This window comes from Labrus mixtus, chromosome 4, assembly GCF_963584025.1.
Source record: "Labrus mixtus chromosome 4, fLabMix1.1, whole genome shotgun sequence".
NCBI lineage: Eukaryota > Metazoa > Chordata > Actinopteri > Labriformes > Labridae > Labrus > Labrus mixtus.
The window spans coordinates 10,103,867-10,122,673 of record NC_083615.1 but is presented as its reverse complement, the minus strand read 5'-3'; the positions used below and the strand labels follow the sequence as shown (position 1 = coordinate 10,122,673).

At 40.9% G+C, this 18,807-nt stretch overlaps 1 protein-coding gene across 2 annotated transcripts in view; it reads right to left on the bottom strand.

Annotated features, from left to right (window-relative positions):
- The window catches only part of LOC132972741 (PDZ domain-containing RING finger protein 4-like), a 118,166-nt gene that overhangs the window by 6,132 nt on the left and 93,227 nt on the right, over nt 1–18,807 (bottom strand). For both annotated transcript variants that reach the window (XM_061035798.1, XM_061035799.1), the window contains 4 exons: nt 14,456–14,709; nt 11,529–11,631; nt 3,737–3,835; nt 1,430–1,492 (listed from right to left, as the gene is read on the bottom strand). In XM_061035798.1, coding sequence (XP_060891781.1) covers nt 1,430–1,492; nt 3,737–3,835; nt 11,529–11,631; nt 14,456–14,709 — 519 coding nt within the window. The remainder of the gene's footprint in view (nt 1–1,429; nt 1,493–3,736; nt 3,836–11,528; nt 11,632–14,455; nt 14,710–18,807) is intronic.

Genomic DNA, 18,807 nt, shown 5'->3' with positions numbered 1-18,807 from the left:
GTTAGTACCCTGTGTATTCTAGCATCGTTAAGAAACGATGCTAGAATACACAGGGTACTAACACTTAACTTTTATGATTAACACATCTCTATTGAGCTTTCGATTCTCTTTGAACCCGTTGTTTCTTGGCCTGCAGACTGGGCAGCAGTTAGTGAACATACTGAGCATACTGTCAGTGAACTATTGGCAGTACTACCACTGCAGACTGACAAAGGAAAACTTGGGTCCCAGAGAAACAAGCAGATTTTTGTTAGATAATAAATGACTCGATGGATTGCAACTGGCCCTCTTTTTAACACTACCCTGCATTTTAGGCTATATTTAAGGAATGACAGATACTGGTATCGTTATTGGAACAACTCTAGAATAATCCCTGATACTCCCACTGTAACCTACATTTTAAAACCACACCATAATTAACTCTGTGGGCAACTGGAGATCTTCAACCAAGTCCTGCTGCCTTTAGATCAAGCTTTAAGACACTATACACACTAAAAGATGGCAATAAGTGACAAAGTGATGAACATAGTTAACATAAATCAAGCTTTAGGGCCTGATATTTCCTATAGGAGACACAAGTGATGAAAAAAAGAACAACGTTAATGAAGTATTCAACGATATAAAATAAATGTAAAGCAAATGTTACACTTAAATTAATCAGGAAGCTGCAATACTGAAATAAATGCTACTGATGAATTCCTGAAAATGAACCTACATTTTCCAGGAGAGATGCAAGTGTGAACACAACCTGGCATCAAAGTATCAACATTTGTCTGCTATTTCCACCTTGTCTTTTATTCATAATGAGGGAGTCTGCTGAATGTGAAAAATGGCAACTGTTTCCCATAATGAATAAATCAAGTTATAATATGTCAGATATTGTTTTCAGCATGTTTCACTGCCCCCAAGTGGCAAAAAGAAATGTGCTAATGCTGCTTTGACTTCACAATTAGAAGAACAGTTAAACAAAGATAATAATTACCAGCCTTACCCACAGAGGCAACTCTATCCAGCCCTCAGCCCTACAACTACCTCTTCTCACAGTTGCAGAATATCTCTGAATCTCAGGCCTGTAGATGAAACTGGGGGGCTAATAAGAGACAATCAGAGCCTCTCAGCTACCCCACAAGAGATGTGAGCTGCAGCACAGTGTCACCCTCAACCAGAACTCTGAAAAGAAAACCCTGTTGGTGCTGAGTCTGTAACCAAAACAGCCAGGGGGGCATTTCTCCCCCTTTAACAGTCACAGCAGGGGGGTGTTCCGCCTTTTTAATGTGCTGCCATTAAAAATGAATGGGCCCTCGTGCTGGTAGACAGTGGTTGAGTGTGACAAAATTAAAGCAGGTTTTAATGTTGAATGAAATTAGATCTTTTGTAGAGCAGGAAACAGAGTGTGTGTGTGTGTGTGTGTGTTTGTGTTCTACTGTACCTGTAAGATGCGATCCCCCTCTCGGATCCGCCCGTCTCTGGCTGCGATGCTGTTTGGACTGATCTGTGTGGAGGTAGAAAAAAATAATGTATGTCTCCATTACAGTTACAGTTTTTATTTAGTGGAATCACAAATTGTCTGAACAGTTTCGACTTATTATAGAGACATCCAGAGATAGACACGTCTAGACTCTTTTAGCAATGTAAGCAACATTGGTTTGCTGCAAAGGAAAGACCGAATTCAAAATGTTCTCCTGTAGCTACATGTTCACTTAATAAACTCTTTTTAGCCTGTAACAAAAGCCATTAGAAGTTAAATTAGCACTCTCATCGTTTAAGTTTTATTGTGTATCCATGTTGGTTGTTATATCCAGGCTAGATTTATATATCACAAGCCTCTGCTTATAGCATCTACAGCCCATAACTCAACCTCAGTACATGATGCACCTGCCCCTTCTGTAACTAATGCCAGTGAACAAGGGGGCAGGACACTCTTTCATCGGCCAATCAATCGGTGTCTGGGGCCATTCGTTTCACTCTCTCCTACAAGGCGGGACCTCTGGAGATGGTGAGGTGCTGTGGCACTCCATCTTCATGATAGTCTACTCCTACACAGAGGAGCACTCATTAAACTGGGAGGAAGGTCACTAGACAGGACTAGGGGTAGGACAGAAGGGAAGGGAGCATATTAAAGGCAATATTTGTGCCGTTGTGAGCGAGCACCCAAACCCTGGATTAAAAACAACTGAAATTTGAAATAGCAAGCAACACAGGAAGATTCAGGGGCAGACTGCTTGAAGTTCTCAGGAGTGCATATGTGAAGACAGCCTTGTGCATTTTGCTCTCCAAATAGGTTTGAGCATTGAAATAAAATAGATGTAGAGGAAACATAAAAAAAGAGGAGGAAGGTGAACTACAAACTCTAAATATCCCATTATTTCAGTGAAGGAGTATTTCTGTTGACTCTCGAATAGACTAGCTACAATACCTGTCCAGACAGGACTTTGGCTTTTTGCCCTGTGGATGCTGGGACGCGCTCCAGCTCCACCTGTCCCTGAATAGAATTTAAAAAGGATGGGCCAGTGGATTAGAGACAATAACTTTTTCCTGCTCTTGTTCTCCTGAATTATTTAGCCTTTATACTGTTTGACACATCGGAAACAAAGAAAAATACACTTTAATAACAACACAGAGAGAAAACAAAGTGGTCATTCATCAAGAGCTACAAACTAGTGCAATTTCTGTTTGTTTTAAAATGACCTTGGATTGTTCCTGACTCCTTACTTATGCACGATCAGAGCACATAACACCTTTTTTCGACCGCATCGTCTATACAGTGACATTCAGCAACCTCATCTAAATGCAGCACACAACTCTAAGCTCTACTTTTTGCACAGAGCAAACACTTAAAGATGCTGCCAGAAGCCACAGACCGCACTGATTTATATTCCACTCAGCTCTCAAAGCGAACACCTTGCATGGTCCGAGTCCACTTCAAACAAATCAAAGAGAAAGTTGAGCAGTATTATTTCTCGTCTCGCAACAAGTTGGGAGAAAAATTGAAAAGTTTTGCTGCTAAAAGGTATTTCAGAGCGTGCTTGTTTATGCTGTATTAAGAAGACTGGATGAACAATGAGACAAGACCTGAAAGCTTTCTTTGATTCATGTCTTGGCAGGCACTTCACGTTTGAAAACCAGCAGTGTAATCACAAAGCGAAAGCTATGCCAAACTGTTCAATAATATCATTTATGTTTGATAAGAGTTCAATTTTAAATAACTACACCCAATAGAAAAGCGGCCTTTCTTACATGAATACTTAATTAGAATTGTGAGATGAATATGAAATGGCACAATTGATTTAGCCTTGAAATTGCAGCTCTCTCAGTTTTTCACACATTTTACTGAGATATGGTTAAATAGCCATGATGATTGTCTCTTTCTATTAACAGTGCATGTGTAAATGTAGGACTTCAAAGAGCATCAAGGAAACTGTATATAGAATATGCATATACCTCTTGTCCCAAGAGTATTGTTTTTTTTTAATCAGCTGTGTTAGCTATGGTGGAGGAAGAGCTAACTGGAGGTGGATACATGTGGCATATTTTTTAAAGTATCTCCAGGAGCAAAGCAGAGTGGGGAGAGATCAAAGAGATATGATACTCCGTTCAGAGAGTTCTGCAGTGAAAAGTACGAAGTAGCACTTCCTCAAGGTGGAGGATGCAACACTCAGTGTTACATAAAGGAAATGAATCCTTTCAACCCAAGACATTTGAAGTCTTTAATCATAAGGGTAAGGTATTTACTCACCTCACTGACATAGATGGCCACATCCTCCTCTTCATCTGTCCTGTAGCACAGAGTCAGACCCAGTTTCTCTTGGCTGCTGAGTCGACACAATTCCACTTCCTGTGTTCAAAAGAGGATACGTTGCAATGTCAAAACAAGACCAAGGTCAACAGGAAATCAGTCGTAGCATTTTCTTGAGCAATTTGCGATCATCTGCGTTCTAGTAATGCAAGCGTTACCATGCTGGCGTTCAGATGGAATAAAGTTTCAACATCAACAGTTTAGCTTAGCTAGTTCACATGCTAATATTAACCAGCAGTTTAAGAAGTGTCAGGGCAGTCCATCAGACTGTCATCTGGACCACAAATGTAACCTCGGGGGTTTGGATCAGTCAAGTTACTGAGATTCATCTTCTGACATGATAACAGTCAGTATTAACGAGGTGCCCTCACTAACCACTAGACATGGAGCAAAGATTAATCAGAAATTAAAGGATGAAGAGAAAAATTGAACATTCAGTTTTAACATTGTAAACAATAGTTGACATAACAGTGTCATCACAAGCTGCATTCAGTATGTTCTCTGAAGATTTTGGTCAATTCACAGAAATTTGTTTAGATGTGTTTTTCAAATAGACATCGTACACAGTCAGATTTACATTGATCAACACTTCAAGAGAATTCCTCTTGAGAGTTTTTAAGAAGAGAAATACACTACACTATTTTCAAACACTGCTCAAACTCCCACTCCTTCAATGGTCCAAGTAATAGGAGGGAGAGCTCCAGAGCAGCCACTAAAGCGAACCTTTGCTGTGATGTTGTTTTGCAGGCCGAGGACCTCCGTAACCTCCAATGAGGACACAGAAAGTGATCTGAGACTGCACATAAATTACCATCAAACTCAAATCTCGATGCAGAACAATGGCAACACAAACGCTGAGTTCCTGTTCCACTCGAGATCAAATACAATTCTCCCAACTTTTAAGCAAAAACATCTTACTTGTTTTGAGTTGCCAACTCTCTTCTGAGGTTTCTGAGTGTGAAAGTGTTTGATCATGAAAGACATTTTCAGCCTGCACAGTTTGATCGGTGGGGCTTTGAAAAATGTCAGAGGACCTGAAGTGTTTTTTTTTTTTGCTCTCAAGCTGTTGCCAAGTTTTAGAATATTAGACTATAAATAAACTATAATTATGCTAATGTTAGCAGATATACATATTTGCTGCGCGCTAGAGTATTCCGCATCTTCCCGGGGGGAGAGATCAACAAACTATTGACTTACAAATCAGTGGACGTCAAATTTCCCAGGAGCCTCTTGGAACATAGCAAAGTACCCTGGCGTCAACATGAATTCTGTATTTAAGTTCATAAATACAAACACACAGACAGTGAGATCTGATTAACCACAGCTGGAGCTTGTGTGAGAGGCACACTTTTCCCTCCTCTAATATTCAAAGTCTGTTCTGAATATGGAGCCAACCAACACTTTTACTTTTCACTCTCTCGGTTTCCCACAACAGAGCCAAAGCCTTTGCTCCATCTCCTAATGCTGAAACGTATCAAGGGTGTTGGAGGGAATCAAGTGTGAAATGGCCTCTCCTCCCAAAGTCTTCATTAGAGCAGAAACACAGCAACTCTCAGCAGCAGAAGCGAGCTGGCTGAGTGGAGAGGAGGATGGAGGGAGGGAGGGAGGGAGGGGGGGGCAGAGGGAAATGAGGCGGGGAGGGTCTGGCGGGACTCGGAGGGGTCTCGCACGGAAACAGAGAGATTCATTTCCTCTGTGACAAGTGTGGGTCGGCTGGTTACACGTGTCAGATGTGGCAGAGCTTCTGGAAGTGGACAAGGAGGGGGGGGGGGGCATGAAGTCTGACCATGGTGGGATGAGATGAGGGGGGGGAAAAGGCCATTAACACTGCCAGAGAGCAACCACCTGGTGCCTCTTTCCACCCCGCCTAAGCCGTTTATGACCCCCCACTTCCTCTTACACACACACATAAACACATCTTTAGGACCAATTCCCATCTTCCTCCCTGTCCCCCCTGTCACTCATTTCCCCCTACGTTTCTCTACCCCTGCCTCCTCTCACTCATTGACAGATTTGCTCAGGTGTTTTTGGATCAGGGGTCTGCTGCTTCTGCTGCTAGGCTACATCCACCTCCACAGAAACAATTAGAAGAAGATCCTTCATCCCTGTGTGATCCATTTGATTTCACGCTCAAGTTCACTGAGCGGGAATGCAGACATTGGTACAGACGCCGAGTAAAAGGAGCTGAAGAAAACAGACATCATCCAAGCTGTTTGGTTTTATCTTCCCCGACAGCCTCCACCTGACGGGGAGCTCAGATCTTTAATTGACTGTCTCGGAAGCGATGACAACCTGAAATCCCTGCTGATATGTTAGCACACACGGTGGAAGAGGGGAGAAGCTTCGGTGCGGACTACCTGAACAAAATGATCCGTCAGTAGCCGTATTAAAAAAATCTTGCTAATGAGCTACCGCCATTATTGTTTCTGGAGACGTTATTAAAGCGGCACATCTCATGATGCAACGGAGCAGTCATGGAGGTAATGGGAGCTGAGGAGACGGTGCACACTTGCATGCTAATATGATGTGTGAAGTTGTGGGATATCTGTGGGAAAAAAAAAAAAAAAATGAAATCGCTGGCAATGTCTTGGAGACATCTGCCCTAAAAATAAATCACAAATTAATTGCTAAGGCAAAGCAGAGGTGTGAGCAGGTACTACATCAACACTTGTAGTCCCTTCAAGTGAATTTCTGTCAAATTAATGGGCTGGATAAAATGCTAGAGACCTGTGGCAAAATGATCATAGCAAAGCATATTGCATGAAAAATTCCAAGTGTGTTAACTAATTGCAGCACAAATGTGGCCCTTTTTTTTTTTTTTTTTACCAGATGACAAAATTTGTGTTGAAAAACCACCCACTCAGCTCAGAAGCGGCAGTAAAAGCACGTTGTCTCCTGATCCATCAAACTCGCATTCACCAATCTCTGTCTCTCCTCTTTTTCTCGCCTCTTGAATTTCTTTTTTTTTTTCCTATTCCATTTTCCAGGCGAGCTCTCTGCCTCTCAGGCAGGAGATTGCGGCGTGGCACAGGGAAGAGGGCTGACAGTAAATTAATGACTGCAATGGCGTGATTAGGGGGAAGATTGCCGCCCACCATCGAAGCACATTGGATGCTGTCATAATAATCGCGCCTTTGATTACCAGTAATTGAAAAAGCAGTCACAAATGCAAGGACGGTTTCTACTAGCAGGAAGAGAGAGAAGAATATCTCTTAGATTGGAGTACTTCCTCTTTTTCTAAACTTACTGAAAGTAACAGGAATGGTACTAACATGTTGTATGTGGGCACAAAAACATCAAAGCATCATAGGGAATGTATGAATAATGTTTTTCTGTGTGAAACTCTGGCATGTGTACAACAAGCCAAACATTAAAGAGAAAAAGGACATTATAGCTTCCTATACAGTCCCAAGTTTATTCAGTTTTGACTGTAGGGCTGGCAGAGAAATTCTTCCTCTCCTCCATAAAGAAATATTCGATTGGCTGAGCAGTAACAAACAGTGTATCTTTACAGAAAAAGGTGTCTCTCCTAGCTTGTTAAATGAAGTGTGACTTATTCTGAGGCAAACAAATTTTGAAATAGCAGATAAAGTGAAAGAGAGAGAGACAGGTAGGGAAGTGGAGTGGGATATTAGCCTACTAAATATAAACTGTGTACACTAAAGGAATGAAGGGAAACTTGGAATATGGTTAGAGAAGTAGTTCATGTATACTGTGGTAGTTTGATCACTTCAAAACTGGTCAGTAGTTTTTCCTTATCCCATACTCCTGAACATGGTTTGAATCAAGGCTTGCCTATTTCAACTGTGCAAGACAGTTCTTAAACTTTGCTTTCACAGTGGTGTAATATCGGTGTCTTGTTGTGTGATATCACATTGTTTTATGGAGATGAGGAAGTATCTGTGGAAAAAACATATCAACAAACAGCAGGAGCTCTACACACACACACACACACACACACACACACACACACAGCGCTGTGACGCCTAGCAGGCTCCAACGTTACAAATTGCCTCTGTCTCGCCCCTGTAACGCCTCTCTTACTACCTCCAATGGCAGTTGCAGAAGTACTTTGCCACACCATTATACTTCCGTGCAGATTAGTTATAAATACTCTGTTTTGAATTGACAATGCGTGAGGGGACTATTATTTTACAACATTTTGTTTATTTAGTTAAGCTTCAATTATGATTAAGTTACCTTCAATCATAGTCCAGTGTTTCTTGTTATTCCTCTACGTTGAAGCCTGTGTGCAGTCTTAATTGAACATGTGCTCATGTAAAAATCCAGTTCATCCATATTGGTACAGGTGAACACACAATTCAGGGTTTCTTTACTTGATATCTAACTGCATAACATTAACTGGCTTTCTTTAAACTGTCTGCTGTCAAATGTTTGACAGGTAGGATCAAGTTGAATGAAAACTGTTTCACTGATACTGCCTGCTCTGGCTGATAGTTCGACTGAGGTGACCAAGAATAAAGCTACATTTTTTGGTAAACAGTGTCAAATTGGTGTGTGGCTAACATTAGCAGTACCAACACTGGCAGATCTTGGTCCACCTTGCAGGTTAACATCCACAAGCCTTTGCTGAACTGCATTAAACCTGGGCAGTAGAGCTGGGAGTGAAGGCCCAGTAAGCTACAGCTAAACTATGGCTACAGTTAGTTGTTCATTTGGCTCGTTGCGTAAATCCCTTATAGTTTTGCGACACACCCAGTGAGACCAATCATTTCTCTATTTCCATGTTACTACTTTCTGTGATCTGTGATTTCCTGTTTTCCCTGAGAACGCCTCAATAAAAAAAAGTCAAGTTGTGATAACTTTTTAGAGTTAAAAAAATCTTATCACAGAGTATAAAAGGCAGTGTTTCTGTGTATTATCACTCAACTGGCCCTCTGCGCAGGGCTGGATAGTGTCGGAAGGCGTTAATGGAAAAGCTAAACTAGGTTAAAACTTGCCCTTGAGCTAAGTAAGTGGGATGCTGAACTCAAAAACATCACTGTGCTCAATACTGCAAGAAGCTACTTTCACATTATGCTTAGACTTTAGATTCAAGGTCTATGTCCAAATATTGATTAAGGTAGCTTTAACTGCAAATAAACAGAATATGTAACACTGTAGGTTGTAGCATTTAGGTCATACTGTTTCTGTATATTTATGAACTCTGTAGCCATTTGTGAAAGAGTTTATTGATCTCTCCTTTTTAATGTTTCACTGAAAAACATCTTCAGAACTGATGGCTTCTATCAATATGTAGTGAATTTTTTTTTTTTTCACATCAACCCTTACAGCTTAAAACTATACAATACACTATGAATGTGTAATTCCACTGCAGCTGGCTTCTCTCCACCTCATCACCCACTGTACTCCAGGACTCACATGTTGATTACCCGAACAGAAACATCAATGTCCTGGTGTATTTGGAAGGTGAATTAGATTCCAAATGGTTTCCCTGTGATGTGATGGCAAACTGCTCTCCCCCACTGTGCTTTTTTTGTATCTAATCTAAAGAAATGTGTTTCCCCCATTCTCTTTCCTCTCCTTCAACGGGGAGTGAGGGATCAGGCCAACTCTGGAAGTGGCTTTTTAGCTTTCGCTTACATCCCCCTTCACAGTCTTGTCAGTTGACATACAGTAAGTGGGGATGCATTAGCATGGTATCAAACTTCCCAAGCATGAAATAAAAACAGTGCAAGGCTGCAAAGCATACCAAGTATAATAGGATTTGTTAATAGCAATGAGGCATAAAGAGAGGCTTTAATATATTATATTTGTTCCGATTTGACACTGGGGCGTCTGCGATCCAACTGGGTGCACAGATCTCTTTTAGGATGTGAAGAAACAGCTCAAGCTCAGTGGGTGGAAACGTTCAGAACACATTCAAATGAAACAAATAAGAGGAGGGAGGGGTGAGTACTCATCATACATCAGACCAGCCGGAGCCCTCAATGGCAATATGTTCGCACCTCAATGACTCGGAAATAAAGAATATTGGACCAAAGCAGGGAGCGGCGACAGAAGCTGTTATCTCTTCCTGTCACAGTTGATTCATTGCGTCTATGTATATCTGTATGTGTCAGAGATCAACAGTCTTAATAGCGGCGCCTTTCCAACTGCTCCTGTTACTTTCACCCCATCGAAGCTGAAGAAGGATAGAAATGTGTTTCCACTTTTGTGGGTTTTTTTTATTTTTTTTATTGCACCTCACAAACTCACCTTGCTTTAATTGGGTTTTATCAAGCACAGAGTCAACGAGCGACCTCACTCTTTGTTCTAGAGCTGTGAAAACAATTAGCAGCTCGCAGGAAAGTGCTTCACTGTTTGAGGATTTTCAAGCCCAAACACTGAGGCACGTCATAGTTGCCAATGGAAAAAAAGGGAATTTTTCAAGCTGTCAGCAATGTGGCTGATCATCTGTCACTACTGTCCCACTGGGATCTGCCTGTAGAGTCAATTAGTGTTTGGGCCCTTTCACCAATTGTTAAGCATCATTAAATACGGAGTGTAGGGGGAATGTTTGTTCATATGTTGGAAAGGTCAGGTGAGGATTCGTCCGTATGGTTGCAACTCTGCACAAAATGTTGTCAGCAGTTTCAGCAGTTTAGTGCTCAACTTGTTTGTTAGCAGGAAAGCTGATACTAGAACTGTGAGACCAGTCCATTAATGAATGTATACAAAAACCTTAGCCATATATTGGCCAGTTTAATTTTCTTCTCGCACAAAAAATTTAAGACTGATGAGGATTTAAGAGGATCCCTTAAAGCCTTTGCATACCCATAACGTTATCCACAAATGTGTTTTCATTTATATTGCCTGATTGGACATCTTCTTTGGACTGTGCAGATGTTAACCAGCCATAGTTTATTTTCATGTCCCTGACTTTGCTGTTAGTTTTGCTGCACCTGTAAACATGCACTGTTTCCCGCAGAACTTTATAGTTAAGACGGCTACCTTAACAACACGTGCGCTCCTCTTTTACTGCAGTTGTAGAAAAGAAAATTGATGTGAGATCCAACAGCATCTCTGGATGCTACAATTCACTTAGCAGACGCTTAACCAAAGCGACTTGCATCAGAGAGGAAATACTACACAAGCAAGGATCTGAGGATGCTGTCTGTTAACGCTTTAACGCTATTAACGCTCTTACGGCTTCTTGCTCTGTAACTTGTTTTTAGCTTCATCTGTCACCATCCTCTTCCGTCGCTTAGCCTCAGCCATCGTACCCAACTGTATCAAGGCAGGATAACTGGCTCCTTTTTAGCTAAAGGCTTTTGTGTGAACCAGGGCTGTATAGCCATAAACACTTCTCGTTAGAGAACTGCTATCGAAGTTACATAGTGCTGAAAACAGGTGACCAGGTCGCTCTGTGGTTATGGATGCTATTCTCCCTGTTGAAAGCAATTTGGTGGAAAAAGTTACATAGAAGTTTCCACGGACTGGGGGTTAACAATAGATTTGATTTCATTGTTTGTTGAGTGACTGATCCAGTGACAGCCATCGACTGTATCTCATTACCGTTAGAAAAACTAATATTAAAATGACATATCACTTTGACAGCATTTTAAAGACCCTGCCCATCAAAATGACAGACCAGACCAGGAGAAAGTCTTACATAACCGCTTTCGCCAGAACGTACCCACAGGGATGAGCTTGAACTAGCTGATACTGTAAGCCATGTCAGTGAATTTGTCAGGTGCTTGAAAGCAGCGATGTCAAATGTGATTCTTACCTCATACTCAAACTCCTCTGCCCTCTCTCCATCAGCTGGAACAGGCGAGAGGTAGCCTGTGCCATCATAGTATTCCTGCTCCATTGTATGAAGAGAGTGACAGCTGTCAGGGGAGACAGACAGAGAGGGAGGGGGGGGGAGAGAGTGGGAGGCAGAGAGACAGAAGAGGTGAAGAATTAGACACAAGTATGAAAACTGCTCCACACTTTCTTTCACGTGTTGAATACCTCTAAGTGACAGGGTTTCCTCGTCTTTGTCTTTGCTGGAATCTGAAGAATAAAGGATTTGTCAAGGGCTTTCACTGCCGCTGAAGTGTGTGCGATAGAAGTGCAGCCCCTTGTTAATAACAGCATAACCACATGACTTGCTTGCTGCTCCTGACAGACAAAACCCCCCACATTGTGCAGTTTAGTTCTATTCTTCTTCCCTCAGTTACTGAACAAAAAAACACATTGTGAGGGCCTAACAAGATGAGCAGCTTCGGTGCCACACAAGATAATCACGGTGGACAAAAACTAAATAAATAAATAAAAAACACAGTTGAAGATGTTGACTGATGTGTTCAGGGGCTGTCTTGACTCTTAGAATTACCCAGCATTGTACTGTACTGTCTCAAAACAACCTTCCAGTTGCAAAACCAGACTGGTATACATCAGAATGCTTTATGCTTTGATGCCTCAGTGCTGCACATGTAACAATTACTAATTTACCAACCTGAGAAGAAATGAGCTAAAAACATTTGTTGCATCTATAAAATCTGCTGTATATTGGATCGTGCACCTGATCTCAGATGAAGAGTAGGAAATGTGAGTTTTATGGGACACATTGATTACATTTGGGCCCTGCCAAGGGCTGTAAGTAGCCTGTGAGCACACGTTGCACAGTGTTGCCTAGTTTTTATTAGGCCATTTGCCTTAATCACCTTGTAAACCTTCTCTGAGTCAAAATGGATACTCCAATTATAGCAGGAAGGCCCCCTGGGGATTCCTACCGTGATATTGTGTTGGAGACAAAGATGTGGTAATGGTTTTGATTGGATCATGAATAGTATTTTATACCGTGAGCGTAATACTGACAATAACGCACGTTTGCTAACGATGTTTTTTACAGTGAGCAAACAGATGGGGCAGCCGACTGAAATTCCATCTGTAAATGTCTAAACAAGTCTCTAATGGATTCAATCTAGTTATGACTTTTGGAACTGATCCTCTACTCACTCACACAGTGCACAAAGAGTGTCCCGACTTCTGCAGCTCTGTGCTGCATTGTGGCTGCTTTATTGTTTCATTCCCGAGAGGTGAAGCCCAGATATTCCTCTCTATGTTAAACTTTTCTTATTCACAGTTTACATGTCCTTTGAGAGGAACAGAATATAAACTCAAATGCCAGGAGTGGAATTAATGAAGCCTGTTTCTTTTGTTCTTTCCAAAGAAAATCTCATGTTGATACTTCAAACTCTCAAGATCTTTCCTTGTACACATTTTTATGTGTTCCTCTTGCATGGACAATAAAACAAGTCTTTGAGGTATTGTACAACCCAGTATCCATTTGCGATGTGATTAGACTTCTTGTAGTTTTACTACACTTGTTGTTTTGGGAAGTAACCCAATTACCCAATCATCTCGTCTCAATTTATGGAAATGTAGGCCAGACAGAGGTATTAAATATGTTTAATCTGTTTTCACACAAAACTCTTGAAAAGTTCCTGACTTTTTTTTGTGGTGAGCTGAATGTGTGAACTCAAACGTCCACCACGTTTTCACCATGACATTTCCTGCAAGCCCCCCAGTGAAATTCCACCATGAACCCTGTGAACACGGGTAAGATTCAAGAAAGCAAGTAGAGCAGACCGGGGGGAAGCTGTTTATATCTCGCGACCGTTATTATCTTTGTGGACATGCTTTGTGCTGCTTCATGCTCTTTTCCGCTCGGCAGTATGTTTCTTTTCCACTCGTTTGTTGATACTGTGAATACGTCCGATTCAGCATTTATATAAAGGCAAAAAAAGGTTTACCATACCGCGCTGAACCAAACTGTACTGAACCAAACCGGACCGCTTGGTGGAAACAGGGCTTAACAAACTGCATGTCTCGTTTATAATGACTAAATTAAATTAATTTTCTTCTGCGCCTGCATCTCCTCCACAACTATCCAACATGTGACTTTGTCTACGCTCTGTTCAAGTGATGTAGGACAATTTCTACAACTTGACGGATCCAGATGCTCGTGTATTCAAAATCACTTGCCGCTGTCATGCACGGCTAAATGTTTGATGGATTTAAATTGCTTACAAAATTCAATCTCGTTGTTTTCTATATACTTACTGATTAAAAAAGCTTAACATTGAAATGCCAGGCACAATCCACACACACATTCCTTATTAATGCCAATTAGGACCACTTAGCTTGGTCTTTTTTTCATCTTTTTTTATTTTTTATTTGATGTGTTCTGTTTGTAAAAAGGAGACTTGAAGGATGTTGAGAAGCTCATTCATCATGGAAATCTATATTTGTCAGAAACCACTACACAGCTGGTTAGACATTTCATTTTTTATTTCACAGGCAGCTTTGCATATTTCTAATGCTAATCCTGCAAACACTGATATTTCTGCTTCATAGCTCAATAACATTTCTCACTTATTTTTTTTCTCTCCCGTCTTAATTACCATGAGTCCTTGCCAAAGTCAGAACAAGGACACGACAACAACAACACTTTGTGGCACTGAACTGCAACACTGTTTAATAGCGTTACAAATTCAATAAAATTATTTTCTTATCATTGACCTTCTTCAAACTGTATCCCCGTTATGAATCACTCTCTAACATGATTCACATGTATTTGGCCTAAATAAGTGAGACTAGTGGACTGAGTGGGGGGTACAGGGGTATGAGAAGAACCTCAACATTTTGCTGTTTTATGTACAGTACCTGTCAGAGAGCAGGAAGGGACACACGTCAGGCACAGGAGGGGTTGAAGGCCGGAGCTTTGCCAGCGCCATGATGTGTTCAAAGGTGATGTCTGTCTGAGTGCACACATCCACCACACGGATTTCCTGAGGGGATCCATGGGGCCGGCCGCTTGGGGTCCGCCTGATGACCTGCACCACGACGGGGTCCTTGGCAGCGCGAAAGGCCTCCACGGTCTCCTCATGGCTCGACTTGGACAACTCCTTACCATTCACCTAAGGGAGACAAGGAAAGATAGACTTGTGAATATATTGAGATCCACAATGCTTTATGCATTTTTGCCTTATTCTGTTGACTGTTGCTATGGAGACAGTCTTTGGTGGCAGAGCCATTGTTGACATGGACCTAACCCTGGTGCTTCTGCTAAATCTCTGTATACGGAGCCAAAGAAGAACCTTCTGGCCATTCAACACTGAGCCAGAAGCCAAGATACAGTGAATACTGCTTCAACTATTACTCCAAATCTTTTATACTAGCTTTAAGAAGCTGGTCTAGGTCTGACAAATGTTTGTTACACTTTGATATAAAGGAGGCACAGGAATACAGAATCTTGTCTTGCAGGTCCATGACCTTTGTCTCCCTCTCAAAGGAAGTCCATATAAACACATAGCACTCTCTGGGTCTGAATACAACTAATCCAATCTCTTCATCCTCACTGCTACACTGTTGACTGGATATTTTTGACATTCAACCAAAATGCGAGTCTTTCTTACCGCCTTCTACATAATTTAAACTGTTTTTAAGGTTTACAGCATCAAGTTCCCAACAAAACACACCCCATTTTTTTGAACATGCAACAGACAGTATTGTGCCGAAAGGGCCATTTTCTCAGGGTTAATGTATTCACAAAGAAATTCATTTTTTTTTTTCCTGCGTCTTTTCTTGACACATGATCAAAAAGAAACCTTCATGAACATAACACTGAAAAAACGTACACACACACACAAAAAAAAAAACAGTTTGATGCATCATTATGGAAATGTTAGATCAAAGCCCAAATGGCCTCTCTGTTCACTCAGTCCGTCTTTAGACTCATCTTCAGAAAATGAACTGGATTTTTCAGGCGGATTGAAAACCATTTGCACTACAGCTGGCACATATAAAGAAAATCATTGCTTCATTTAACATCAGTAATTTCTTTGGAAGAGAAACCATGGCTGTGAAATACCTCAGAGAACGTGCTTTGGTATGAACGCTGAAACCAGAGATTATAATTTAGATAACCACTGGGAGAAATTAAGGTAGACACTCCATAATTACACTTGCAGTTGTATTTAAATACGGTTTTGGAGGGGAGCATTTCGCCCGCACAGCGGACTGAAATTAGCTTAAATGATAACTAGAAAAGTAAAAGTCGACATATAAATCAATAAGTGTCAGCTGAGGAGGAACATCGAAACACGTGGGAAAATCAGCAGCAGTGTTTCAGAACCTAAGTCAAAAAAAAAGACAAGTCCTAAAAACAACCCAGTGGTAGAAATAACAAACATCAACCAGTTCAGACTCTGACGAAATTGACCTCAATTAATGAGCAGAGGACAGTTTTAAGTAGCTGTGTTTGTCTGTATGAGGCGCCTCTAAATGAGCATTACAGATGCAGAAGCCAAGAGGGAACTCCTTCAGAGGGAGCTTATATTTTCAACCACAAACTGGTTAACTCTTTACTTTGCTTAATCACTCTTTAAAACGTCTTACTGAATTTGACAGCATACATTTTGAAAAATTACTGTCTGTGTGTTCTGCAGTGGCATAAAATCAATTGAACCTGGCAGCATTAATCCTCTGTGAAGTCAGGCTCAGCATGGATATTTTTATCCCACTAAATATATATCTGCATCTATGTTACATTTCTTGATAAGTCCCAGTCTCAGATTTATACCAGACCAGGGTGTCAGTTTGTGTCTCGCCTCAGCAGAAAACCTAACTCATCCTTTTCGATTACAACTATTGTCGCAGTTTAACATCCATTTGTTATCTTCTGATTATTAAGCTTTTTGTCAATGACATGTAAAAGGCAACTGTGAAAAAAATACCAATCAAAACTTCTCAAACAACAGAGTGAGATCTTCAAATGTCTCATTTTCAGACACTCTCATTTTGTTTATTTTATATATTGTAGCCAGAATCAACTGCTATATTTTAGTTGCTACAATTTCTTTTTCCTGATTGAAAAAATAATATTAAATGAGTTACTTATTATTTTATTAACATAGTCTTTTAGCTCTCCCTTTTCCTGTCTACACAAGCCAACTGAAACACCTTGTAATGGATTATATATTCCTGTGCATTTGTAATTGCTATTTTACACTCAGACTGTTTTTTTGGAAACTGTGAAGACCAAGAAGGAAACACTTTCCAGCTTTTTTTTTTTTTTTTTTTTTTTTTTTTTTTAAATAGTCCCCAAAATATGTAGCTGAAATGAATACATTTATGACCCCACCGTTTGATCTTTCAAATCCTTAAGGGGGGCTAATGCATTATTTAACCATATAAAAACAAAACACTTTAATTGAAGACTGTTTTCCATTCCTGTTTTGGGTCACACTCTCACAAACATGCTCTGGGTTTTTGTTATCTGGGTGTTTGTGTTGCACATTCTAACTATCTCTACTCAAGCTACCGTAAATCTTCAAATAAAGGACCATCCCCATTTAAAGCCCAGTCCCTCATACTGGCCTGGTGTTGACATACAGACAAATAAAGACAGGTCTCCGTTAGAGGCCCTTTGCATTTAGTGTTGAAATAGTCTGTGGATCAAACACGATGAGGAAAAGCAGCAAGACACAAGAACTTCAACATCTCTCAGAGAAAGAAAGAATAATGTTGGAATGCAGGATACTCTTCAAAAACTAGGTAACAATTCTGATTTTGTAATTAGGGCCCGAAGCACTGACAAGTGCGTAGGAGCCTCTTGCAATGCAAATGATTATTTCATTATTATTATCAATATCTTAATTTTGAATTGGTACACAGTTAAGTGCATTTTCTGTTGTACATTTACAATTTTAAAGTCTTTACCATCTTTGCTGTGCACATGTTTTGTTTGAAAGTAATTAAAAGTCCATCTCAAATTGACGCTTGTCCCAAATAAAGGAAGGATAATTTCACAGACTCAAGCAAATAAAAGCTCAGGCTATTCATTTAAGTTTTATGGTATTTCGTAATACACCTCTGTTGTTTTGGCGGACTCTAGAAGGAGTGTTCAGGACAAAAAAAAGTCAAAGGGAAGGATTCCAAACAGTATATGCCACACCTGTTATAATGCATTTTAAATACCTCTTGGTCACCCTCTTATGACATCATCAGGGTCATTTTCTCCAACTTTAAAGGCTCCCTCCAGACAAATGATGCCATCAGTGGAGCACCCCTTTAATTTATTTTTTTCAATTACAAAAATCCAAATGTGGAAGCAGTTTAATAACAAGAATACTGAGGATCCCGGTTCATTCCCAAGTGACTTTGTGTTTGTGTCTGGTTTATTGTTTCTTCTTTCACTTCTCATTGTGTGTCTCTCTGGAGACTGAGTGATGCCCTACAAACCCCCCCCCCCCCCCCAAAAAAACACATTCTTTTCTCAGTCTTAAATGTAGCCATTTAAAACTCCCCTAGCTCTTGTTGTGCCCTGGCCTGCTCTCCTGCCTCTAGATGTGACCTTTGTTTGTAGCGATGTTGCATTAATCACCTGAGTGGGAGATAAACTGGGTCAACACCACTCCTGTGGAACCGCGGGGCAATTTAGAGGGAAAATAAACGTGCCGTCGTGCAGCTTTCCCTCATCCCTCCTTTCCCCCCTCACGAACCTGCTTTCATTCTGGTTTTCGTCCATTCAGCAGATATTAAATACAGCAGCACTTACATTAGAGTTAAGTACTGTATTAAAAAGACATGGAGCACTATAATAATTAGCTTTGATGCATCCTGTGACTGTCTCGCTCTCTCTCTCGCTCTCTTTTCTGTCGTATTTTCCTGCTTGTGTCTCGCTCTGCGGGCTAATCCAGGAACATGGTGCTTGGTGGAAACAAAGGAGTTGGAGCAGACAAATGAGGCAGCCTATGGCGTATGACAGTCCCAGAGAAAAATGATCAAATTTCCCAGCTCTCCCTCTGGTACAGCCTGTCCAGTCAAAGCTCCTCCTCCTTCCAGCCTCGCTGCTTGCTCGCCATACTCCAGGATTGTAATGAAACAAGTAGAGAGACTTAAGGAAAAGAGGAGGGTTTTCATAAGAGCCAGATGGATCAATTAATCTCCAAATCAACACAGGAATATTAAGTAGCCTTAACTCCTGCATGCGGGGCTTAACCATCCTTGGCTGA